Source organism: Aplysia californica, unplaced genomic scaffold (assembly GCF_000002075.1).
Source record: "Aplysia californica isolate F4 #8 unplaced genomic scaffold, AplCal3.0 scaffold00296, whole genome shotgun sequence".
Taxonomy (NCBI): Eukaryota; Metazoa; Mollusca; class Gastropoda; order Aplysiida; family Aplysiidae; genus Aplysia; species Aplysia californica.
The window spans coordinates 783,946-810,734 of NW_004797566.1; the positions used below are offsets into that span (position 1 = coordinate 783,946).

At 41.6% G+C, this 26,789-nt stretch overlaps 1 protein-coding gene across 2 annotated transcripts in view; it reads right to left on the reverse strand.

Annotated features, from left to right (window-relative positions):
* Nucleotides 1-26,789, reverse strand: part of LOC101855031 (inhibitor of Bruton tyrosine kinase) — a 193,605-nt gene that overhangs the window by 92,805 nt on the left and 74,011 nt on the right. For both annotated transcript variants that reach the window (XM_005101740.3, XM_005101739.3), the window contains exons 14-16: nt 11,689-11,889; nt 10,964-11,256; nt 9,196-9,285 (exon numbers count right to left, since the gene is read on the reverse strand). In XM_005101740.3, coding sequence (XP_005101797.1) covers nt 9,196-9,285; nt 10,964-11,256; nt 11,689-11,889 — 584 coding nt within the window. The remainder of the gene's footprint in view (nt 1-9,195; nt 9,286-10,963; nt 11,257-11,688; nt 11,890-26,789) is intronic.

The following is a 26,789-nucleotide window of genomic DNA, read 5'->3' on the forward strand; positions in this document are numbered from 1 at the left end:
AAATATGAGAAAGCTAAAATGCTCATGCTACAGTATCAACAGTATAAGAAAAATAAAACAAAATGCAATGTACAATTCAGGTACCGCTACCAGTAACAGGGTTTCCAGCAATATTTGCTGAAAAAATTTACTACCTGGGAAAAAAATTTACTACCCAGCAAATCAAGCCCCACGCCAGCTCAAAAAAAGGGGGGTTCTGTTACTGTTACAGTAGTATAGGGTTTTACGGCGCTCGCAACTGCTAAGGCCATATGAGCGCGCGAAACACAAGTTGTTTACTTTCGCAAAAGTTCACAGCACGATTGGTTAACTAATTGACTTTAAAATGCTAAAATGTTAAAATATTAAAATTCAGTGTAAATATATTTGTGATTTAAAACAACTCTTATAGGTAACAATAAAAATTTTAAATAGTACGTTTTCATTTTTCATTTTACAACTTGCCATAAAGGCCAATGGCCTTTATAAAATTCAAAATTCTGCTGAGAACAATGACGGAAAAAATATCTTGCAATTTCTTGCATTTATAATATTTCCTTCGGATCTCTCCAAAGTCTAGACATTCGGTTAAGAATAAGATGTGTCTAATGGTAAAATCTGTGTCGCATCCGACACAGAACAGCTTCTCATCTCCCTGTAGGAGGTATTTGTGGGTCAGGGCCGTGTGTCCGATGCGCAATCGAGTAAAAATGACTTCGTCTCTTCTGGAGAGGTCCGAAGGATTTCGCTGTTCTAGTTTGGGTTCTATTTCATATAGTTTATTATTTTTCTGCTTTTCCCAGTGGCTCTCCCACAGACTGGAGGTGTACTTTTTGACTTTATTTCTAAAGTCAGTCTGAGGGAGAGTGTTTGTCGTTGATCCCAGCAGAAGGGATGAAGCTTTCTTCGCCAGGTCGTCTACCTGCTCGTTTCCTCGGATGCCCACATGGCTGGGTATCCATGCGAACATGATGTTTTTTCCTGTTTCGGATAGTGTATGAATTTTCTTCTGTAGCCTAACTATTTTTGGATGTAAGAGTGTGTAGTTTGTGAGTGAGGTGATGCAAGACAGAGAGTCAGAAAGGATAAGGAAAGATTTGTTAGGAGAATTTTCTACAGAGTCCAGTGCCATGTCAATGGCAGTGGCCTCCGCAGTGAAAATGGAGGCTTCGGGATGGAGTCTCCTCTGGTGTGTATTGTTGGGAGATAGGGCTGCGGTGCCCACTTCATTGTCTTTTTTGGAGCCGTCCGTGAAGATGAGCTCCGCACCGGGGTATTTATCTATTAGTTTTTTGTATTCTGCTTTAAAAGTTTTGATGTTTGTACTTTCTCTTGTGTGTGGTCAGCTGTAAGTCTATTTTTGCCTTGGTGAGGTGCCACGGAGGGAGGTCGGGGAAAAGAAATTGTTGGATGTCTTGTTGGGAAAAGTGTAAGTTCTTGAGGTCCTCAAGGATTTTGAGGCTGAAGGGTTTGATGAGTTTTTCGTTGTTTTGGAATTTGTTTATGGTTTCTGGGTTTGTTTTAAAAATGCAGTTGTGCGCTGGATTTTCTGGTGTTGAGCTCTGTTTAACTGCGTATTGTAGTGAGAGTTGTGTGCGTCTGAGTGAGAGTGGTGGTATGTTGGCCTCGGCCTGGAGGCTTTCCACCAGAGAAGTGCGGAAAGCCCCCAGAGCGATGCGGAGTCCTTGGTTTTGTATTGGATCTAGTATTTTTAAGACGTGTGGTTTTGCCGATCCGTAGATTTGACAGCCGTAGTCAAGCCTGGACCGGACAAGGGAGATGTACAAGTGGAGAAGGTGTTTTGAGTCCCCGCCCCACTCCGGATTCGATAGAATTTTCAAAGCGTTTAACGCTTTCTGGCACCTCACACGAAGGTCTTTGATGTGTGGTATGAATAGGAGTTTTTTGTCGAAAATGACGCCGAGGAAACGAGCTTGGTCCTGGACGGGAATCCTTTCCCCGTATAGTGTCAAATCCGGCTGCAGCACACGTCTGCCTGTTCGGCAGAAGAGTACTGCAACCGTCTTTGACGGGGAGAACTTGAAACCGTTATTGTTTGCCCACGTTTTGAGTTTGTGCAGCTGCCTTTCCATAGATCTCAAATGAGGATTTTTCGAACGGCAGCATATCAAAAAGTCGTCAACGTACAACGAGCTGTCTATGCTGTTTTGGAGGGTTTTCACTATGGAATTTATTTTAATTTCGAATAGGAGAGGAGAAAGGATGCTCCCCTGGGGGACTCCTTCCTTTTGTTGGTGGGGGTCTGAAAGGGAGGATCCGACACGAACCTGGAAGGAACGGTTCTTCAGGAAGTTGCCAATGAAGGCAGGGAGGTGATCGCGTATGCCGAGTGCGTGCAGGTCTCGAAGAATGCAGTACTTCCAGGTTGTGTCGAAGGCTTTTTCTAGGTAAAAAAAGATGGCGATTATGTGGCCTCTTTCAGCGAACGTCTCGCGTATAAAGGTCTCCAGGCGGACCAGGTGATCCAGAGTGGATCAAGTTTTCCTGAATCCGCACTGGAGACCGCTTAGCGAGCCCGTCGTTTCCAGAAACCACATGAGTCGCCTGTGAATCATTTTTTCAATTAGTTTGCAACGTTTGGGTATTGGAATGACAGTGGCGAGACGCCAAGACTCCGGAAAGGAGTGCAACCGCCACATGTCGTTGTATATGTATAGTAGGAGTGCGAGTGTTTCTGAGGGTAAGTATCTAATGATCTGGGTGTGGATGTCATCCGGTCCCGGGGCTGTATCGCCCAGGTCCGAGATGCACGATGTTAGTTCGTCTATTGTGAAGTCTGCGTTGTAGGTTTGTGTTGTTTGAGTGGAAGTTTAGGTGTTGTTTTTCTCTGTTAGTTTCGATGTTTTGAAAAGTGGTGTTTTAGTTTGCTTGAGATGAGTTTTTGGCGAGAGATGTAGCTATTGTGTTTGCGATGTCTACTTGTGTTTCAGCTGTGGCTCCATCCCGCCTCTGGACGTGCCGAATGGTGTCTGTGAGTCTACCTAAGAATTTTTTAGCAATTTTGAAAACTTGGTTGAGTGGTGTCTGGCTGTTGATTTTGGATATGTATTTTTGGAATGATTGTCTTTTGCTCTCCCTGAGATATCTACGTGCCACAGCTCGAGCCTTTAAATAAATTATCTTGTTTTCTATGGTGGTGTTGTTGACGGCTTTTTGATACGCTGCCTTCTTTTTCTATACTGCGTCCTCACATTCCCAAGAGAACCAGATCTTGTTCCTCAGGGGTTTTGTTTTTGTTTTGGTATGTGTTTGTGGCATATTTCTAAAAGCTTTTCGTGGAATTTATTGTAGTTGTGGTCGAAATTTGGATTAAAAATCTGGGAGCATAGATCGGCAAACCCGTCCCAGTCGGCTTTTTTAAAGTTGAAGCGTTCTGGGATCGGGTCGTTTTGGAGGCTATTGTTTTTTAGGAGAATTGGGAAATGGTCCGTACGGTCATCCAGCACAGACCACTCAAGATCTGGGACTAGGTCAGGGGTACAAAAGGTGAGGTCAAGGGATGAAGTGCTATAAGTGGCTCTGTTTCTGTAAGTTGGGAATTTATCATTTAAGAGACAGATGTTATTTTGAAATAAAAAGTTTTCTATTATTTTTCCTTTCTGGTCTATAGGTTTATCTCCCCAAAGGGGGCTGTGGGCATTGAAATCACCTAGCAAAATAAAGGGTTTTGGGAGCTGAGCCTTTAAGTCATTTAGTTGGGTTATTTTGAGGGGGTAATTTGGTGGGATATAAACTGAGCAGTTCGTGATTGGTCTGTGCAGGGTGAACCATACGGCAAAAGCCTGGAGGGTCGTCTCAAGATGTACTTGTCTGTGGAGTGTGTGGTTGTCGGTGTAGATGGTGGTACCACCGGAAGCAATCTGGTTCTCCGAGTGAATGTGATGGTACGAAGTAAATCCTCTCAAGTCTATGGTTGAAGCCGGGGCGAATTTTGTTTTTTGAATACAGGCCACCCGTGGGCACAGTGTGGCCTGTAAATGTTGCAATTCTGCAATGGAAGGTCGGATTCCGCCGGCATTCCATTGCAGGACCGCCATTATGAATTTTTACTTTTTGATTTGGAGCTCAAAGGCCCCGGCTTCGAAGAAACACTCTGACTCCTCCTTGCGGGGGAGGTAGAGTGTTTTCTAGGCTGCCGTCCTGGATTGGACGGCGGTCTAGTGGGGGATTTGGAGGAGTGACAGACTCCGCCGCTCCCGGGATCAGGCCCGGGAGGGGGGTCGGAGATGTCCTCCTCCATTGGTTGGTGGTGGGGTAGGGGGGTGTCTGCTGGAGAGGGAGGGGGGGTGGAGCAGACGGAGGGAGCTGGGAAGAGGGGGAAGGGTGCACCTCCTGCTCCATCAGAGGGATGAGGCGTTAGGTGGAAGAAGAAGAAGAAGAAGAAGGAGAAGAAGAAGAAGGAGAAGAAGAGGAAGAAGAAGAGGAAGTGATAGAGGAGGGGGGAGGGGGAGGAGAGAGGGCGGAGGGAGAATCCACCCTGTCCTCCCCTAGAACCTCAAAGCGGTTTGTCAGAGGTGTCTCGGTGGAAGGAAGAACCTTTTTTGTTTTAGTCACAGAGACATGCCTGTTGACCGTGGGCTTTGGGAGGTCAGCAGTAGAAGGACTTGCCGACCTCGTGGCTTCCCGTGCTACCTTGGCGTATGACTGGTCTTGCCACAACGAGGACACACGGCTGCGTGTCGACATCTCGACTGACTATGTCCGAACTTCTGACACTTCAAACAGCGCAGAGGGTTCGGTACATAGGGTCGCACGTCTAAGACCAAGTACGATGCCCGAACGGTGGCTGGAGGGCGACACGAATCAAAGGTCAGGATGACCGTGCTTGTTTCGAGGGTGGTCTCCCCCCGTCGGAGAGTAATCCGGCGGGCGTCAATCACACCTTCGCAGTTCGCCACAATTTCCTCCATGCTGCAGCCCTTTAGTTCATGGCTGCGGACGACGCCCTTCGAGCAGTTCAACTTCTGGTATCGTTCGGAAGTACATGGAATACTGCCGAAGGTCGTGATGTTCAGAAGTTTGGCCACTTCAGTCTCTGTTGCGCACTTGACGAGGAGTACACCACAGGACAGCTTCTGGACATTCGTAGGAATGTATCCCAGAACCTGTCTTAGTGCATCTCCCGTCTTGAACAGATTCAGATCAGTGATCTTCTTCTGCGCGTCTTCTTTGCAGCTGATGGCCACGTACGGCTGCTTTGGAAGCTCCCTGGGAGAAGGGAGAAAAGAGGCAGACGTAAAGGTCCTTTTTCCAGTTTCGGAGTTTTTTCTCGGCTCGGCGGCTGCACCCGCTTCCGCGAGCCGAGACTTTTTGATGTTGGGAGCTGGGGAAGGGTCTTTTTGAGTTTTAGAACCCATGAGAGTGTTTTGTTTGATTCAACTCCGGGGCTCCCCGCCCGCCATGGAGCCCAACAAGGGGACACATTGCTTGGATGACTAGCGCTGTGCCAGGGCTACCCTGGAGCTATACTCTCAACGAGAAAGTACAAGACCCTCCCGTCAAGATTGACCCAGGGCTTGATGGGGTTTCAGCTCTCAACCGATTGAGTGGCATGGGCCGTGCCACCCTCCCTTCTAAGAGGAAAACCTGAGCCAAAGAGGTGTGTTGGCGAGGGACAGTCCGTGGACTGATCTCACCTCAACCGCCAGGTACCCGGTTTCCCTCCGCACTGGTCGCACCTCACGGTCAACAAGGCGCCCACTCTGTGGGATGGGTGACCTCTCGTTTTGCTGCACATGAGGTCAGCGGTGATAGGAAAGATAGAAAAAGAAAGAAAGACGGAAGGAGAAGAGGAGGATACATCAAAGGAAGTGTCGCACACGGATCCCAGAGGGTTGGGGTTTGTGTGCGACACTCCGCTTTTGAGGGGGTTGCACCTTCTGCAGACGAAGCAGTGGGTCTATTTATATCCCCCCGACCCACTGGGGGTTAAAGGGAGTTCATTTGCGTCATCACTAACATATATTATCATTATATAATATATGGAAAGAAAATAACCCGCAACAACGTCCAGTCAACAAAATAGAGGATAGACAGACGATCATAAGCTTGCTCGCGGCTACATTTAATTATAGCTTTCGTAATGTTTTTACAGCGCTCGCAACTGCATAAGTTCATATGAACGATAAGGGGTGGATGTCAACAGAAAAATCCAAACAGGCAATCAAGCTTACTCTGCTCACCTCTCTAGCCTCAACAGTACAAAGTCTTGTTTCGACTATCAAGGCACCCCGGAAATGGTGGGTCACAAGAGTGACAAACATACAAAAGAAGTAGAGGAAAATGACGATAGTAAGGATGAGAATTAAAAGCAGCAGTTCCCCCTATGTTGTTACGGCACAGCGTAAGCAAGACATTGATAAATCAGCCCATACTTACAATTCTAAGGTGCATAAGGGCATGTTAATACCCCCCCCCCCCCTTGGAAATGGCCTAAAGACACTTAAGTCAGTAGCACTGGTTGGGGGGGGGGGTAGATTTAGACCTAATGTATGCACACAAGGTGAGTGACTGCCAAACCGGCTTCTCAATTTTCCAAGGGGTCATCCGTTTTCCAGGGGCATGTTACATAACAACACACACACACACACACGTAAAATATACCAAGTCAAAACATGTGAGTGTTGCACTGGGGTATTGTTTGATTTAGCCAAAGTATTTCAGTGTGTCATAAATTTTCATCTCATTATTACATATTAAAAAATGAACCCTGCTTTGAGCGTTCGGAAGGACCTTGAACAAGAATTTCGACTGTCAAGAACCAATCTGGGTGTCATGACTCATAATATTATGAACATGAAAGGCAAAACTATTGCTCAAACTCAATAACTTGAATGGCTCTAGTAGACCCATCCAGTGAGACAGTTGTTAGAACTGTGGGAGGGCAAGATGCAGTGACACTGAAAATCTACCAGCCTTGAACAGAAAGCTAAAATATTGTTATAATTTACTATCACCCATTCAAAGTTTTTGTCCTCTGGTGTTGCCTTCAGCACCCCCCCCCCCCTCCCCCGAGTGCATCTTTTTAAAAAAATCAATAATCCCCTACCCCATTCCGTAATCCTAGGCCTATACTTCGCAACACTCAGACTTTGAATGAACTTTGGCAACCCCAACAACAAACGCCGTGCTCACACTCGCAGGTTCACTGACCGGTCACGATGGCGAGCCCGACAATCTAAAAATCAGACGACACTTGTACTTTTTTTTTCTCCCCCCCCCCCCCACCCCCACGTGACAGCACAGAGATGAGTCCGAGCACACATTAAATTTTATTTGCGCTGCGGCTTAGATATATCTTCTATACTGCACAACCTGCTTGTCACAAATGTTGCGTCAGTTATCAGTCCATCGCCAGCAAATTTCTGACAGCGAAAGTAGATCTTGATCTTGATTTTCCCGATCGAGCCTCAGTGTCACACATTCACACTTTCGCCTGCCGCCATAGCCGCCTTTTCGCGTGAAACGTACTCTCGGACGTGGAAAAGGTGAACGAATATTATATCACAATAGCGACCGGCAAAAACGGAGTCATGTACCGCGGCTAGGGTTCAATGAAGATTTGATGGCTTCATCAATCCATACGCAGGTTAATTTACGACTGTTTACCAAATGCTTACTACCTTCACAGCGAATTTACTACCATTTACGACCTGTGCGACCAGGGAGCCGAATTTACGACTTTTTTTACGACTTTACGACTTTGCTGGACACCCTGCAGTAAGTGAACAAACAAAGTAATTTATAAGTCCATGCTCTGTAGTATGCTCTGTGTGCTTTACAACTAGTATTACCCAAGGAGATCCTAAAACTCTCAGAAACATTCAAGACTTCCCAGGAAGCATACAGAGCAAGCTGCGGATTACATGCACTCAAACACTAAAAAAGTGACAAAATCTTACTCTATTTATAGCCAGGAGCCCTCTCCCACCCCGGTAACGTAAGGAAAATTTGTGTTAAGAGCTGATTTGAACCCACGACATAAAGGTTGAGTCTGAGAGCCTAACCACTACACCACCAATGCCATAAATGACAATAACGTTGGAGGATGATAATGTGGAAATAAATTGAGAGAGCAGACCCCTCTTAAGCATCAACCAACCAACTGTTGCAATAAAATGAATGAAAGAAAGGATTACATAAGGAAAGAATAGAGAATGTGCATTGTACTAAATGCTCATGCTACAGTACAATTAAACACTATCCATGAAACCAATTGTTGAGTGAATGGATGAAAGAATGAATGAATGAAAGAATGAATAAATGAATGAATAATGAATGAATGAATGAATGAATGAATGAATGAATGAATGAATGAAAGGATTACCTAAGGAAAGAATAGAGAATGTGCATTGTACTAAATGCTCATGCTACAGTACAATTAAACACTATCCATGAAACCAATTGTTGAGTGGATGAATGAATGAATGAAAGAATGAATGAATGAATGAATGAATGAATGCATGAACGAATGAATGACTGTTTATCATACAACACCCTGTAATTGAGCCACACCCATGAATGATGAAAAGAAAGAATAAAATGATAAAGGAATGAACGAATGAATGAGTGCTGTATCAAAAGTCTGAGCTCCACACAACATACAAACACCTCATGAAAGGGTATCATTCTTTCACAACACTCACTTCACATCCCCTTCAAAACAATCATTTCACACCCCATTCACCACAATCATTCCATACCCTATTCACCACAATCATATCCGTTTCACCACAATCATGTCCTATTCACCACAATCATCATTTCATATATCTATAATCTTTCACCATAATCCATCAAATCTTTTTCACCATAAACAGTTTAGGCTACTTCAAAGGACTTGATACATACAAATGGGGCAAAGATGATACAGCAAAGAGCAACATGACCTATGGAGTCAACAATTGTTTGGAATGTAAGGCTGCAGTCCCCATTGCAATCCAAAGCTCAAGAAACTAGACAAAAAGAAGAAATGAAACAAAGCACAAGGATAAAGCAAACTGGCACATCTTATACACAAAATTTTGTTATTGATACAGCAGCTTGCATTAACTTTTGTCCTTGGATCCTGAGCTATTTAAATGGAATTTGCAAATACACAGTAACTTCTGAGCTATTGTCATGTTCATGCAATGTATTTTGTGGGTTTTGTAATAGGACGATGGGTGATAAAAGTTGGATTGAACCACCACTCACAGCTTGGTCCTATCAAACTTGACCCGAGGTCTGGCCAGAGTCTTTCCTTGTGAAACAATCACATTGTTGCTGCACATGACAGCATCCAGCCTGAGGAGAAAAAAAGTCACACTATGTTTAGGTCTAGAAAACAGCAATTGAAACTTACCAAAATCAGAGCACTCAGTATCCCTTCTTGAAATTGGCATGAAATTTTTACTTCAGCAGAAGATATCTTCCATAACACCATCAAATGCTGGGGGTTTTTTTGAGTTTATGTTGATACCAAATTATACAGGCATACAGAAGAACCAATGTCACAGCTTGTTTTAGTGATGAGGAGAATGCTTGGCGGATTGGTTGGCTCGTCATTGTGAATAATTCTGTCCCCGTCGGTTTATGCGATTGTGCGGCCGCGGCACCCGCAATTTTTCACGTTATTTTCGTTTGGGTTTTTTTCCATTTTTCACAAAAAAATAAATTAGAGAGACTAACCGTCTGACTAAAGGGAAGTAATCACCGTAATAAGTCTCATTTAAGTGACAAGTTGGTTATTTCCCTTGTTAGAAGATCTTGGCTAGCCCAATGGTTATAGAATTTTTCAATCCATCAAAAGTTGTTCTCATGTCTGCTGGAGTTTCATGTTTGACAGGTGTCCCTGGTTTTAGTGATGTGCCAGGATCAGAGGTCCAGATGTCTTTTACATTTTCCTTTTCCCTATAGACCTACAGCTGAACGTTACAGAGATTATATGGGGGGGGGGGGTTATTACTGATGTGCATTTTCTTTCCAAATATACAACAAATTACTTATACTGATATGTTCTGTTTTCAATTTTTCTGTACCCGGTATATAAAACTGTCCCTGTGGTTTTATGAACCCCGCATAATTTAGCAAAATTTGATCATTTTTTGCATAATTTTTTATTTTCCTTTATCATTCTTTGTTGAAATTAACAGAATCGCATAATTTCACATTTTTGGGCTCAGTTTGCATAATTTCATAATTTTTCTTGCATAAAACGACGGGGACAGATAAAACATGAAAATTCTTGTTGAAAAAGTGCAAAACATGTCACAAATGGCGTTACGGTAATTTGCATAATTTTTGCATAATTTTGCATTTCTCTTGCAAAATTTGGCCATCTAAATTTGCATAATTCTGCAGGGACAGATGATTTAAGGAAGATATGGCATTTTTCAAATTTGCTTCTGCCAGAAGCTTGATATTTTCTAGAATGCAACTTGGTATCACTTTAAACAAGCTCAGTTTTTTCAGCAGTCTTATTAAAGAAAATGTCAATATTTGTAAGTTCATAGTGTGCTTTTCATTCAACATGATATGTTCTTGTGAAGTCACTGTCAGTATTGACTTAGACATTGTCAGTCCAGTTGCTCAATGGATAATGCTATGCTGGAGGCAAAATCAAAAAATCATGTAATCATTTTGTTTAGGGTTTGTGCTTCACTGAGCATTTCTGATTTGATTTTGGTGGATCTAAATACGGCACGTGTTCAGCTCTATTCTTTTTTATAAATCTGCCCCTGGTCTTGTCTAAGACTTTTTTCATAGCTTATAGCGGATGGTATTAATGAATCGTTTAACTCGGTGTTCACAAAGCTGTCCGCTCATTTGGAAGATGAAGAGGAGGAGTGGCCATATTTATAATGAAGCATGCTTTGAAGAAATTAATATAAACTTTATCAAAAGTAAATGTGAACTCTTGCTCTCTCTCCTCATTATACATTTATTTCACCAAGATCTTGAACAGACCATCCCATCACAATACCTTTTAGCCAGTCCTTTAACACCAAGCCTGCGAGCTGCATCTTGAAGAAGCTTGATGGGGCTCTGGGTCGTAATTACACCCTCTTTGACATCAACATCGGACTTTTGACCCTTGTCCTTCTTGAAGCCCTTGCTGTTGCGCTTCTGCTGCACACAGAATGCTGACATCCTTTTCGCTGGGACAAAGTTGTCAAGAGAAGACTCCTCCATATTCACTTTTTTCTTCTGAGGTTTGTTCAGACTTTCAAGTCTTGCCAAGTGACCATTAATGGCAGGCTTGATTATGTGACCCAGCTATTGAAAAATGAAATGTTGAGAAAGCGTTTATGAAGATTCTGCATAATATCCACCATAATTTGCTAGGAATAGATTAGAAAACTATAATACAGGGGAAAAAAGTCTGAGGAAAAGACCATACAAGCCCAAAGCACCAACTTATCATCCACTTTTTCAGACATAAGTACGCTGTGGAAGAAACATGGTTTGAGGAAAAAGAAGCACACACCACAATACCAGTAATTCAAAGTAGGTAAAAAACAACACAGATGAAAAGAAACTACACAAGGAAAGGAATAAGACATACCAGTGGCCTCTCCAAACCCAAGTCAGAGAACCTTGAGGAGTCAGTGAAAGACAGACGGGGAGAAAGTTGCTGACTATAAGTTTATGGAGAACAATCAAAACAGACAAGGATCTTTGAACCCCTCGCCACATGACAAGACTCACCTGCAGGTAGTCGCAAGTATCTGTGTAGATATATAAAAGCAGCTGCTCCATCAGCTCAGCACTCAAATCCTCTCCAACACTCAGCACTGGACATTCCCCTTCCCTGGTCTCACCACAGTCACTGGTCATCACTAGGTTCCGCATGTAGTCAGACCTTGACGCTAGTATATACTTGTGGACAGGCCAGGAACGTTCACCCAGCTGGGTGGGCAAAAGAAATAGGTGTCTTTTATTTTAACTAAAGTTAGTTTTAGTAGGGGTTTTACGGCGCTCACAACTGCATAAGGTCATATGAGCACCAGAAGATTAGAGGTGTTACAAGAGAGTAACAAACATAAAAAAGAAGAAGGGGAAATAACGACGATAGATTTTTGACAGGAAAGAAGAAGCAAACCGCACCAAAGCACCCGCCAACCACCCACTTTCATTAAGAGTTTTACCACAGCTTTGCTAATGCTGAAGAAGAGTGGTAAGTAGACAATTTTTATTGGCATCACTCAGTAAAAATTTCTGACAGACGATAGAAATGAAACAATCAGAAAATAAACTGTATGGGATTTCAAAAAATATTTTTGCAAAAGTAAATGCTTTACAATTGAACAATTAAATAATCTTTCCATCTTAAATGTGACCTTATTGCCAACTCTTCAACCAGCCACTTAAGGCATTCCACCAGAAATACACCGGACTGGTGATAAAATATCTTTTAAAGTTTTGTCTTAGAATAGGGTTTTACGGCGCTCGCAACTGCATAAGGTCATATGAGCATGTATGTATAGTATAGGGTTTTACGGCGCTCGCAACTGCTAAGGTCATATGAGCGCGCGAAACACATGTTGTTCACCTTTGCAAAAGTTCACTTCACGACTGGTTAACTAATTTACTTTAAAATGCAAAAAAGTTAAAATATTTAAATTCAGTGTAAATACATTTGTGATTTAAAACAATTCTTTTAAGTAACAATAAAAAAAATTTAAATATATCAAATTCACTCTACAATCGGCCTTTATAAAATTTAAAATTCTGCTGGGAACAACGACGGAAAAAATATTCTGCAATTTCTTGCATTTATAATATTTCCTTCGGATCTCTCCAAAGTCTAGACATTCTGTTAAAATGTGTCTAATGGTAAAATCTGTGTCACATCCGACACAGAACGGCTTCTCATCTCCCTGTAGGAGGTATTTGTGGGTCAGGGCCGTGTGTCCGATGCGCAATCGAGTAAAAATGACTTCGTCTCTTCTGGAGAGGTCCGAAGGATTTCGCTGTTCTAGTTTGGGTTTTATTTCATATAGTTTATTATTTTTCTGCTTTTCCCAGTGGCTCTCCCACAGACTGGAGGTGTACTTTTTGACTTTATTTCTAAAGTCAGTCTGTGGGAGAGTGTTTGTCGTTGATCCCAGCAGAAGGGATGAAGCTTTCTTCGCCAGGTCGTCTACCTGCTCGTTTCCTCGGATGCCCACATGGCTGGGTATCCATGCGAACATGATCTTTTTTCCTGTTTCGGATAGTGTGTGGATTTTCTGTTGTAGCCTAACTATTTTTGGGTGTAAGAGTGTGTAGTTTGTGAGTGAGGTGATGCAAGACAGAGAGTCAGAAAGGATAAGGAAAGATTTGTTAGGAGAATTTTCTACAGAGTCCAGTGCCATGTCAATGGCAGTGGCCTCCGCAGAGAAAATGGAGGCTTCAGGATGGAGTCTCCTCTGGTGTGTACTGTTGGAAGATAGGGCTGCGGCGCCCACTTCATTGTCTTTTTTGGAGCCATCTGTGAAGATGAGCTCCGCACCGGGGTATTTATCTATTAGTTTTTTGTATTCTGCTTGAAAAGTTTTGGTGTTTGTGCTTTGTTTGTTGTGTGTGGTCAGCTGTAAGTCTACTTTTGCCTTGGTGAGGTGCCACGGAGGGAGGTCGGGGAAAAGAATTTGTTGGATGTCTTGTTTGGAAGAGTGTAAGTTTTTGAGGTCCTCAAGGATTCTGAGGCCGAAGGGTTTGATGAGTTTTTCGTAGTTTTGGAATTTGTATATGGTTTCTGTGTTTGTTTTAAAAATGCAGTTGTGCGCTGGATTTTCCGGTGTTGAGTTCTGTTTAATTGCGTATTGTAGTGAGAGTTGTGTGCGTCTGAGTGAGAGTGGTGGTATGTTGGCCTCGGCCTGGAGGCTCTACACCGGAGAAGTGTGGAAAGCCCCCAGAGCGAGGCAGAGTCCTTGGTTTTGTACTGGGTCCAGCATTTTTAAGATGTGTGGTTTTGCCGATCCGTAGACTTGACAGCCGTAGTCAAGCCTGGACCGGACAAGGGAGATGTACAAGTGTAGAAGGTGTTTTGAGTCTTCGCCCCACTCCGGATGCGATAGAATTTTCAAAGCATTGAGCGCTTTCTGGCACCTCACACGAAGGTCTTTGATATGTGGCATGAATTTGAGTTTTTTGTCGAAAATGACGCCGAAGAAACAAGCTTGGTCCTGGACGGGAATCTTTTCCCCATATAGAGTCAAATCCGGCTGCAGCACGTCTGCCTGTTCGGTAGAAGTGTACTGCAACCGTCTTTGACAGGGAGAACTTGAAACCGTTATTGTTTGCCCACGTTTCGAGTTTGTGCAGCTGCGTTTGCAGCTGCCTTTCCATAGATCTCAAATGAGGATTTTTCGAACGGCAGCATATCAAAAAGTCGTCAACGTATAACGAGCTGTCTATGCTGTTTTGGAGGGTTTTCACTATGGAATTTATTTTAATTTCGAATAGGAGAGGAGAAAGGATGCTCCCCTGGGGGATTCCTTCTTCCTGTTGGTGGGGGTCTGAAAGGGAGGATCCGACACGAACCTTAAAGGAACGGTTCTTCAGGAAGTTGCCAATGAAGGCAGGGAGGTGACCGCGTATGCCGAGAGCATGCAGGTCTCGAAAAATGCCGTACTTCCAGGTTGTGTCGAAGGCTTTTTCTAGGTAAAAAAAGATGGCAATCATGTGGCCTCTCTCAGCAAACGTCTCGCGTATAAAGGTCTCCAGGCGGACCAGGTGATCCAGAGTGGATCGAGTTTTCCTGAATCCGCACTGGAGACCGCTTAGCAAGCCTGTTGTTTCCAGAAACCACAAGAGTCGCCTGTGAATCGTTTTTTCAGTCAGTTTTCAGAGACAGCTCGTTAGTGCTATTGGTCTGTAATTGGATGGGTGTGTGTGGTCTTTGTTTGGTTTGGGTATTGGAATGACAGTGGCGAGACGCCAAGACTCCGGAAAGGAGTGCGACCGCCACATGTCGTTGTATATGTATAGTAGGAGTGTGAGTGTTTCTGAGGGTAGGTGTCTAATGATCTGGTTGTGGATGTCATCCGGTCCCGGGGCTGTATCGCCCAGGTCCGAGATGCACGATGTTAGTTCGTCTATTGTGAAGTCTGCGTTGTAGGTTTCAGTGTTGTTTGAATGGAAGTTTAGGTGTTGTTTTTCTGTTAGTTTTAATGTTTTGAAAAGTGGTGTTGTAGTTTGCTTGGGATGAGTTTTTGGCGAGAGATGTAGCTATTGTGTTTGCGATGTCTACTTGTGTTTCAGCTGTGGTTCCATCCCGCCTCTGGACGTGCCGAATGGTGTCTGTGCGTCTACCTAAGAATTTTTTAGCAATTTTGAAAACTTGGTTGAGTGGTTGGAATGATTGTCTTTTGCTCTCCCTGAGGCATCTACGTGCCACAGCTCGAGCCTTTAAATAATTGATCTTGTTTTCTATGGTGGTGTTGTTGACAGCCTTTCGATACGCTGCCTTCTTTTTCTTAACTGCATCCTCACATTCCCAAGAGAACCAGACCTTGTTCCTCCGCGGTTTTGTTTTTGTTTTTGGTATGTGTTCGTGGCATATTTCTAAAAGCTTTTCATGGAACTTATTGTAGTTGAGGTCGAAATTGGGATTAAGAATCTGGGAACATTAATTGGCAAACCCGCCCCAGTCGGTTTTTTAAAAAGTTGAAGCGTTCTGGGATCGGGTCGTTTTGGAGGCTATTGTTTTTGAGAAGAATTGGGAAATGGTCCGTACGGTCATCCAGCACAGACCACTCAAGATCTGGGACTAGGTCAGGGGTACAAAAGGTGAGGTCAAGGGATGAAGTGCCATAAGTGGCTCTGTTTCTGTAAGTTGAGGACCTATCATTTAAGAGACAAATGTTTTTTTGAAATAAAAAGTTTTCTATTTTTTTTCCTTTCTGGTCTGTAGGTTTGTCTCCCCAATGTGGGCATTGAAATCACCTAGCAATATAAAGGGTTTTGAAAGCTGAGTCTTTAAGTCATTTAGTTGGGTTATTTTGAGGGGGTAATTTGGTGGGATATAAACTGAGCAGATCGTGATTGGTCTGTGCAGGGTGACCCGTACGGCAATAGTCTGGAGGGTCATCTTAAGATGTACTTGTCTGTGGAGTGTGATGTTGTCGGTGTAGATGGTGGTACCACCGGAAGCAATCTGGTTCTCCGTGTGAATGTGATGGTACGCAGTAAATCCTCTTAAGTCTATGGTTGAGGCCGGGGTGAATTTTGTTTCTTGAATAAAGGCCACCCGTGGGCACAGTGTGGCCTGTAAATGTTGCAATTCTGCAATGGAAGGTCGGATTCCGCCGGCATTCCATTGCAGGACCGCCATTATTATATATATATCTTTTTAGCTTTTATTTTGGAGCTCAAAGGCCCCGGCTTCAAAGAAACATTCTGACTCCTCCTTGCGGGGGAGGTAGAGTGTTTTCTAGGCAGCCGTCCTGGATTGGACGGCGGTCTAGTGGGGGATTTGGAGGAGTGACAGACTCCGCCCTTCCCGGAGTCAGGCCGGGGAGGGGGGTCGGAGCTGTCCTCCTCCATAGGTAAGGGTTTGTCTGCTGGAGGGGTAGGGGGAGGTGGAGCAGACAAAGGGGGCTGGGAGGCGGGGGGAGGGGTCTGGGGGGAAGGGAGAAGGCCCACCCCACACTCCATCAAAGGGATGTAGTAGTATAGGGTTTTACGGCGCTCGCAACTGCGTAAGGTCATATGAGCACGCGAAACACAAGTTGGTAGCATTCGCAACAGTCCACTGCACGGTTGGTTGACAGTTAGACTTTAAAATGCAAAAATATTAAAATTCAGTGTAAATATATGTTTACAATTTAAAACAACTCTTATAAATAACAATAAAATTTTTTAACAATATTGTTTCATTTTAATTTTATAATTTGCCATAAAGGCCAATGGCCTTCATAAAATTCAAAATTCTGTTGGGACCAACAACGCAAATGATGTTTTGCAATTTCCTGCATTTATAATATTTCCTTCGGATCTCTCCAAAGTCCAGACATTCGGTTAAGATGTGTCTAATGGTAAAATCTGTGTCGCATCCGACACAGAACGGCTTCTCATCTCCCTGTAGAAGGTATTTGTGGGTCAGGGCCGTGTGTCCGATGCGCAATCGAGTAAAAATGACTTCGTCTCTTCTGGAGAGGTCCGAAGGATTTCGCTGTTTCAGTTTGGGTTTTATGTTATACAGTTTATTATTTTTCTGTTTTTCCCAGTGGCTCTCCCACAGACTGGAGGTGTACTTTTTGACTTTATTTCTAAAGTCAGTCTGTGGGAGAGTGTTTGTCGTTGATCCCAACAGAAAGGATGAGGTTTTCTTCGCCAGGTCGTCTACCTGCTCGTTTCCTCGGATGCCCACATGGCTAGGTAACCATGCGAACATGATGTTTTTTCCTGTTTCAGATAATGTATGAATTTTCTGTTGTAGCGTAACTATTTTTTGGTGTAGGAGTGTGTAGTCTATGAGTGACGTGATGCAAGACAGAGAGTCAGAAAGGATAAGGAAAGATTTGTTAGGAGAGTTTTCTACGGAGTGACATGGCACTGGCTTCCGCACAGAAAATGGAGGCTTCAGGATGGAGTCTCCTATGGTGTGTACTGTTGGGAGATAGGGCTGCGGTGCCCACTTCATTGTCTTTTTTGGAGCCATGAGTGAAGATGAGCTCCGCACCGGGGTATTTATCTATTACTTTTTTGTATTCTGCTTTAAAAGTTTTGGTTAGTTAGTTAGTAGTACAGGGTTTTACAGCCCTCGCAACTGTATAAGGTCATATGAGCGCGCGAAACACAAGTTGTTTACATTCGCAACAGTTCACAGCACGGTTGGTTATCTTTTGGACTTTAAAATGCTAAAATATTAAAATTCGGTGTAAATATATTTTTAAAAATTTAAAACAACTCTTATAGGTAACAATAAAAATTTTAAATAGTACGATTTTATTTTATAATTTGCCATAAAGGCCAATGGCTTTCGTAAAATTCAAAATTCTGCTAGGACCAACGACGGAAAAAATGTCTTGCAATTTCTTGCATTTATAATATTTCCTTCGGATCTCTCCAAAGTCTAGACATTCGGTTAAGATGTGTCTAATGGTAAAATCTGTGTCGCATCCGACACAGAACGGCTTCTCATCTCTCTGTAGGAGGTATTTGTGGGTCAAGGCCGTGTGTCCGATGCCCAATCGAATAAAAATGACTTCGTCTCTTCTGGAGAGGTCCGAAGGATTTCGCTGTTCTAGTTTGGGTTTTATAACATATAGTCTATTGTTTTTCTGTTTTTAACAGTGGCTCTCCCACAGACTGGAAGTGTACTTTTTGACTTTATTTCTAAAGTCAGTCTGAGGGAGGAGGGAGACTGTTTGTCGTTGATCCCAGCAGAAGGGATGAGGCTTTCTTCGCCAGGTCGTCTACCTGCTCTTTTCCTTGGATGCCCACATGGCTAGGTATCCATGCGAACATGATGTTTTGTCCTGTTTCGGATAGTGTATGAATTTTCTGTTGTAGCCTAACTATTTTTGGATGTAGGAGTGTGTAGTTTGTGAGTGAGGTGATGCAAGACAGAGAGTCAGAAAGGATAAGGAAAGATGTGTTAGGAGAGTTTTCTACCGAGTCCAGTGCCATGTCAATGGCAGTGGCCTCCGCAGAGAAAATGGAGGCTTTAGGATGAGCTCTCCTCTGCATGGTGTGTACTGTTGGAAGATAGGGCTGCAGCGCCCACTTCATTGTCTTTTTTGGAGCCATCTGTGAAGATGAGCTCCGCACCGGGGTATTCATCTATTAGTTTTTTTGTATTCTTCTTTAAAAGTTTTGGTGTTAGTGCTTTCTTTGTTGTGTGCGGTCAGCTGTAAGTCTACTTTTGCCTTGGAGAGGTGCCACGGAGGAAGGTCGGGGAAAAGAATTTGTTGGATGTCTTGTTTGGAAAAGTGTAAGTTTTTGAGGTCCTCAAGAATTCTGAGGCTGAAGGGTTTGATGAGTTTTTCATTGTTTTGAAATTTGTTTATGGTTTCTGGGTTTGTTTTAAAAATGCAATTGTGCGCTGGATTTTCCGGTGTTGAGCTCTGTTTAATTGCATATTGTAGTGAAAGTTGTGTGCGTCTGAGTGAGAGTGGTGGTATGTTGGCCTCGGCCTGGAGGCCGCACCTCACGGTCAACGAGGCGCCCACTCTGTGGGATGGGTGACCTATCTTTTTACTGCACTTGAGGTCAGCGTCTAAGAGGAAAACCTGGGCTAAAGAGGTGTGTTGGTGAGGGACAGTCCATAGACTGATCTCACCTCAACCGCCAGGTGCCCGGTTTCCCTCCGCACGGGTCGCACCTCACGGTCAACGAGGCGCCCACTCTGTGGGATGGGTGACCTCTCTTTTTGCTGCACATGAGGTCAGCGGTGGGAGGAAAGATAGAAGAAGAAAGAAAGAAGGAAGGAGAAGAGGAAGATACACCAAAGTAAGTGTCGCACACGGATCCCAGAGGGTTGGAGTCCGTGTGCGACACTCCGCCTTTGAGGGGGTTGCACCTTCTGCAGACGACGCAGTGGGTCTATTTATATCTCCCCGACCCACTGGGGGTATATCTTTTAAAATTTTGTATCAATTCTGATGAGAAATTGTATGACATATCAATTTCCGATAATTGTTTAGCATGAAAGTGTTCATAAAGCTTGAAAAATTGCCCTAAAGTAAGCAGTGAATTTTCTAAAACTTTTGTAAGCACTCAGAAAATAACTGAAAACATCCCTTGATGAAATTTTACTTCTGCTCCTGTAGTCCCATCTTTTGTCCCTGTTCTGTATAAGTAGGAATACGGGCAGCTGGTTAATATTTACTTTCATTCCTGCACATAGTTGCACTTCTTTTGGGGGTCAAAGACTTGTATATTTTTTTGCTGCAGATCACACATGGCTACTAAAACTGTTGCAAATCAATCATTTTCATGAAAATTTTAAACCTAATTCAGGGCTGCCTACCTCAAAGTTCCCATTTCAGGTAGATTCAGGGTCATTTTCAGATAGATTGGCCCAAAATCAGGTAGTACAAAGACAAAGAAGAAAAAAAAAGATGATCGCTGCCCCATCGAACGCGCTTGCTTTCCGTGATATTGGGTAATTATATTTTGAAAACTTGCTTGTGCATGCACATGTGTGCGTGCGTGTGTGTGTGTGTGTGTGTGTGTGTGTGTGTGTGTGTGTGTGTGTGTGTGCATGTTGTCATGCTCTCGCATGTGCCTATATATGTGCGTGGAGAAGGAAGGGGGTGTATGGGTGTGCACAAGTTACAATGAACATTGAGTATGAAATGAGGCGAGGTTGGGTTTTTTTTTTTTATGATTTTATGGACTATCGTTCAAGGCACATATCATTCAGTATTGAATCTGGAATTGAATGCAGGGTGATTGCCAAACTGACTTCAAAAGCCCTAGCCCATACCAATAGAAACTAAATTAAAACATACTTTTCCCGACATTAGCATAGGACACTGAGAAGTCCTTCGTGGCTTAGGTATGACAGACAATTAATTTTAACTAGTTTTGCCCTAAAAATACAAAATGAATCCTGATCTGGGCCTGAGGAGAGGCAAAAAGAACATCAATTGCTAAAACCATGTTTGGTTTCAGCAATCACGGTTTTAAAAAGCATGCAAGACAAAACTTATTTATAAAACCTTTATAGTTAGACTCACGGCAGAGCAAAAAGTGAAAATAAAAGAGAGCGTGTACCGACAGAGCCGGAGCTGGAAGGACTGTAACTGTAAGAGTGTGGGATATAGTGATGCTGAAAACCTGGCAATCAGTGAACCACTGCATCATGGACTAAGTATTGATTTTTTTCAAACTGCTAAATCTCAGTACCAGTATTTAATCAGCAACAAGCAAGCGATCATGATGCATAGGCACCCAACATAGAGCTTCCCGATGGTTTAAAATGGCATTTCCTCATTGCACCTATTCAATTTGTCATCACTGACAAATCCGACAAATCCGGGAACACCAACCTTGAAGATACAATCATCAAGCCTGAGCTCTAATGCTCCCTCGTTTACGCACTCGATTGTAAAATGTCAAAACCACTTCCACTTATCGTTTTTATTTTTTTAGCATCAGTTTCTTGCACCGCGGCCTTCTCCTGCTGCCGTAGACTTTATTGCATTAAACTATTTAAACACCTCCCCTCAATTCCTACACACCTACTTTGAATGAACTTTGATTCGACTTTCCCCAACAACCACCGGCCGGTCCCTTGCTCATGCCATACTCACGAACTCTCACAGGTTCATTGACCGGTCACGATGACGGGCCCGACAATCTAGAAATTGGAGGACGCGTGTTTTCTTTTTCTCCCTTTTTTTGTCATTATAGTGACATCAGTGAGAATATCGATTTAATGTTTATGGCTACTCTGTGTTTTTTACGCACAAACTGCAGGTTACAAATTTTTATTAACTGTAAATCTAACGTCAACGAACTATCATAGGACACTTCTGAGCGGTAACGAAAGCGAAAGTAGATTTTGATTTTCCCAATGGAGCCTCAGTATTACACCTACACTTCCGCCGGCCGCCATAGCCGCTCATTCGCGTGAAACGTACTCTCGGACAGGGGAAAGCCGAACGTAATATTGCATACGCGACCACTAAAATATGAACTCAGAAGGCTTTTCAGATTTGGTTTCGAGGACTTTGTGCATTTTGCGATTTTTTTTCAGATTCCCGGGTAATAAATTCCCGCAGTCTCCCGGCGTAGAATCCTTATTTGGTACTGACCTAGGCCTTCTCAGGGGAGGCCGTATATCCCGGACGATTGGCTCCGGCATGGAGGCCGGGGTGGGCGACCTTATCTTGATAAGCTCGCCGCGAGACCGGTTCTTATCTTATCGAGGATCAATGTGAAAAGCTCTAATACTAACACGTATACAGGTGGTGGAACATTTTTGCATTACGCTTTTGCGTGCCGATAGTGTAATAGTAATATGTGTAGTCTGTAGTGTGTAGCCGTTTTGTCTGTCTAATCTCCTAGCCTCTTCATTGTTTCGTTCAGTGCTCTTGGGAAGTACACGTTTTTTTCGTTTGATTGGATGTATTTTCACTACACTCAATTCTAAGGATTAAATTTGTGCTTATATTGTATGTTTTAGTGTTCAGCCGAGAGTCTAGTTTTCTTTCATGTTAAGTGTTATTGTTACTAGTCTACTGTTATTGTGAAAAAGTTTTCAGCTGACGTCTCCGTTTCAGCGCAAAGAACCGTGTGAGCAACATTTCAATTTTGAACATGGGAAGAAAGTGTAGGGGATAGGGGGGATAGGGCTGTAGAAGTGGTTATGCCAGCCAAAAGGGAGATAGCAAAATAATAATATAGATTTCCAAAAGATTCAGAAAAAAGCACAGTGGATCAAAAGTGTTCCAAATAAATTAATCATGGTAGAAGATGTCACGGATTACAATGTATAGAGTACATGTGAGTTTGCTCTCTGCACTTCCCACCTGATGTACCTTTGACATGGGCTGGAAGATTTATAGTGCCCAAGTTCCAATAAAAACCATTTTGCCCAATATCATGGGAAAGTATCTCAGGAAGCCATCATTGACCAGTTGCGAGTGCCGTAAAACCACTAATAAATCTAAAAAGAGAGAAAATGAGAGGGGGGAGGGGGGGAGAGAAAGAGTGAGAGAGAGGGAGAGGGGGAGGGAGAGGGAGAGAGAGAGAGAGAGAGAGAGAGAGAGAGAGAGAGAGAGAGAGAGAGAGAGAGAGAGAGAGAGAGAGAGACCACACGGGCCAGAACACGGACCATACGCAGAAATCCCCTTGGGCCAGAAGCGTCAGGCTAATCGACCGAATTAATTCGTATAGTCAACCAAGATCGGGCGGCTAGCCACTAAGTTAAAATAATAATAATTATGATAGTAGAGCTTTTGCCAAAAGGTGGGGGTGTTTGCTTAAGGACTTTTTAAATCAACCACTACTCATGGTAAAATATGTTTTCTTCTGAAAACTTTATGCATATGGCAAGGAAATAAGTTGGTCAAGCTGCATGAGCAAGTAGATTGATGTGTGCATCTTATATCTCTACATGCCATAGAAAGATAATAGCACTAAAAATAGGGCATTTTTTACTCATCCTGAGTGCACACGTAATTGTATGTTAAATACAGAATATTGTTAATCTTAAACTATCAAACAGAAGTGCATTCAAACACTGAAAATAGTTTGTATACACCATCATAACAGCATGTGTCCATTAAAAGGGTTTTATTTTTTTACATTATTTGATGATGTTATTGCTGAGTAAAATTTATAAGTTCGTTCATAACTCGTGTCATAATTACATCATCAGACTTTCCAAGGTCTAGAAAACCCAAATAGTTAAACATATCATCCCGGGGAATGACCGGTATTAAACATTGGTTTGACATTGATCCATCAGAAGGGTAATTTTCCGCTCCATCGCATGGTTTTGCTTAAATATGACTTTGATTGAGATAATCCAGGTTTGTCATAATGATGTTATGAACAAACACTTTATGATATTTCTGCAAAATACCATGTGAGGGACTTCCCACTGTTTCACAACATCCTTTTACATGGTGGAATGAACATGGAAGAGTATCGTGCCGATGACTCAAAAGAGAAGTGAAGAAGAGGCAAAAATATGCTTGTCATAATGGATTGTCATCATGTTATGAACGTGACAGTGTGTCATAATGGTTATGAACGAAACCTTATTCCATGTAATTTACAGTTGTTTTGGGATGTATTTTTAATTTTAACCCAACTTGAGGATGTATTAGACCTTGCTTACATTCTGATATTTTGATTTTTATCATAATAAGTGTATGGGTGTCTGGATTTTAATTAGTATTTTACTTTTGTAGTAATGGTTATGAACGAACTACATATTGTACTCTGAGGGCTTTCCAGAGTTGATAAACATTAAAAACATGTACACAGATACATATTATGAGGAAACTTTCATTTAATATAAAATTTTAAAGTAAATGACAGGTCAAAATATTAATTTTTAGGTCAAAACTGAAGTTTGTCATAATAGTTATGAACGAACAATTAAAGGTATTCTAAGGGTTTTTCAGTGATTAAACTTTGAATTCTTCCAACATATAACCTTATTTTGAGGAGAGTCTCATAAATTAAAACAATTTTATGTGAATGACAGAACAATAAGTTAATTTTTTGGGCCCAAAGTAAAATTTGTCATAATAGTTATGAACGAAACAGTGTGTCATAACGGTTATGAACGAAACCTTATTCCATGTAATTTACAGTTGTTTTGGGATGTATTTTTAATTTTAACCCAACTAAAGGACAGAATAGACCTTGCATACATTCTGATATTTTGATTTTTATCATAAGTGTATGGGTGTGGATTTTAATTAGTATTATACTTTTGTAGTAATGGTTATGAACGAACTATTTATAGTCTATTTTATATATTTTGAGGGCTTTTCAGTGTTAACAAACTTTAAAAACATGTACAGAGATACATATTATGAGGAGAGTTTCATTTAATAAAAGTTTTAAAAAATGAATGACAGATCAAAATGAGTAAATTTTTAGGTCAAAATTGAAGTTTGTCATTATAATTGTTATGAACGAACCATTTTAAAGGTATTCTAAGGGTTTTTCAGGAAATAAACTTTGAATTCTCCCTATATAGAGGAATCTATCATATTTTAAGGAAAGCCTCATAAATGAAAACCGTTTTATGTGAAAGACAGAACAATATAAGTAAATTTTAGGGGCCAAAAGTAAAATTTGTCATAATAGTTATGAACGAAACAGTGTGTCATAATGGTTATGAACGAACTTTAAATTTATGCATAATATGCCCTAAGACCAGTTTGCGTTTAAAAATAACTGTTCAATGGTCTTTCATTTATCACTTGACTATAATTAGACCAGAGTGTTATTTTAGACAATTCTAGTCGATGAAACTTGATATAATTGATAGTATTTTGGTCACTTATTGTTCGTTCATAACTATTATGACACAAAAAAGTAATTTTATCAAAAATTAATAAAGATTTTTATAAATTGTCAATTCTATGTATTTTTGGAAGTCATTGGCTATGTCTCAAAATATAACATCAGCCTAGCTGAAGAAATGAACTTTGAGTATTCATAAATTTGTGTCATCATTGTTATGAACGAACTTTTTGCTATTTCCGTCATTCAAGTCAGAATTACACCAAGACCATTGCATATACAGCTTTGGCAGTTACTGAGCCTGAAAGAGCAATCATTAGGCTATATAATATGGGTGATTAAAGAATTATTACATAAAGTTGATTTTGGACCTCATTTGTCACACCCAGGTATCCCACCTTTTGGCAAATGCTCAGTAACAATAATAATAATAATAGTAATAGTAACAATAATAGTAACAATAATAATAATAATAATAGATCACATTTATATAGAGCTCTATCCGGTACAAGTATAAGCTCTGAGCACTTTACATCAATGACATGGTTACCGAGAGTAAACCTGACACACACACCCACACACACAAATTTCATGTGCACAAGAAAAACAGCTCACCCACATAATAAGTAAAAGCTTTCTCAGCTATACATTAATTACACTGGTCAACAATGAAAAAGGCTTAGCTACGAAAGTCGTCAATTCTTATGGAAATTGAAATGAGCTGATTCCAAATAAGTTCTTAGTTTTCATCTAGATCTATCAGGTCAAGTATTTTTGCAGAATTCACATTATATATAAATACAGTTTCAGGTATTCTTGATTTCCTCAGGGGAAGTAAGAATAACAGGCTCTATGAAACAAGGGGAATAACGTTAATTCTTTCCAGAAAGACAGTCGACCAAGTGTGTTATACTTGCATAATGTCCTACATCACATTTTTATTTTTAAAAAGACATATTGTTCAAAAGTTTAGAATCCTATTATTTCTACAGTTTATTAATAATAGAAACAGTGATAGAAACAATGTAGTCCAAAGTGCGGAAGGCAGTGCATAAAACCTAAAGAGTGTTATAAAATTGTGTAATTGAGTCACTTGGAAACTTCATTTGGTGATTATTTATTAAAACTGATGTAAGTGATTCCCATAGTTTTGTTGTGTCGTTTCAAGAATTAATTGTTGAATTTCGTGTCCACCCACAGTGCTTTTCTGGTGTGCTGCTACATTGTTTGGGCTGAAAAACCAACTCCTAAGTGTCAGTTTCGCTAGGCGGAAAGAGGGCATTTTAGCTGGACCTGATATTAAAAGAGTCAAATGTAATGATACATTTCAATAGATGATGATTTCACTAAAGAAAAAGATGTTATATATTGAACTGAACTTAACAGCATAAAATTGTATTATTGATACTCATACGAGTGAGATTTTATGGGTTTATATGTTTTAATATAACTCAAAGAGAAACAAAAAGCAAAAATGTGACGTACCCTATTAACCCTTCCAGCCTCATGCACATTTTCAGCAGCGCTTGTACCTCCCACCATTCCAAGAGCATGTATTCTCAGTTTCAGGGGGTAGGCCTACTGAATTTGTGCCTTTTTTTTTTTTCGAAATAAGCAAACCTAATTAAACTTTATTTTTCAGAATATTTGTTCATTTACCTTCAAACATTGTTATACGTTATTATATAAACCTCATTACAAAGATACTACATCACTTTTTAGAATGCATGCCTCTTTTTCTGAAATACTACTGTATTGGCTGAGACTGTGTTTAGGGAGCGCACAAAAATGGCTGGGGCTGGAAGGGTTAAAAATCCTTAGGCCTACCCTTTTTTGAGAAAATCTGACACAAGTTTCGGATTCTATGACCCAACATATGGCGG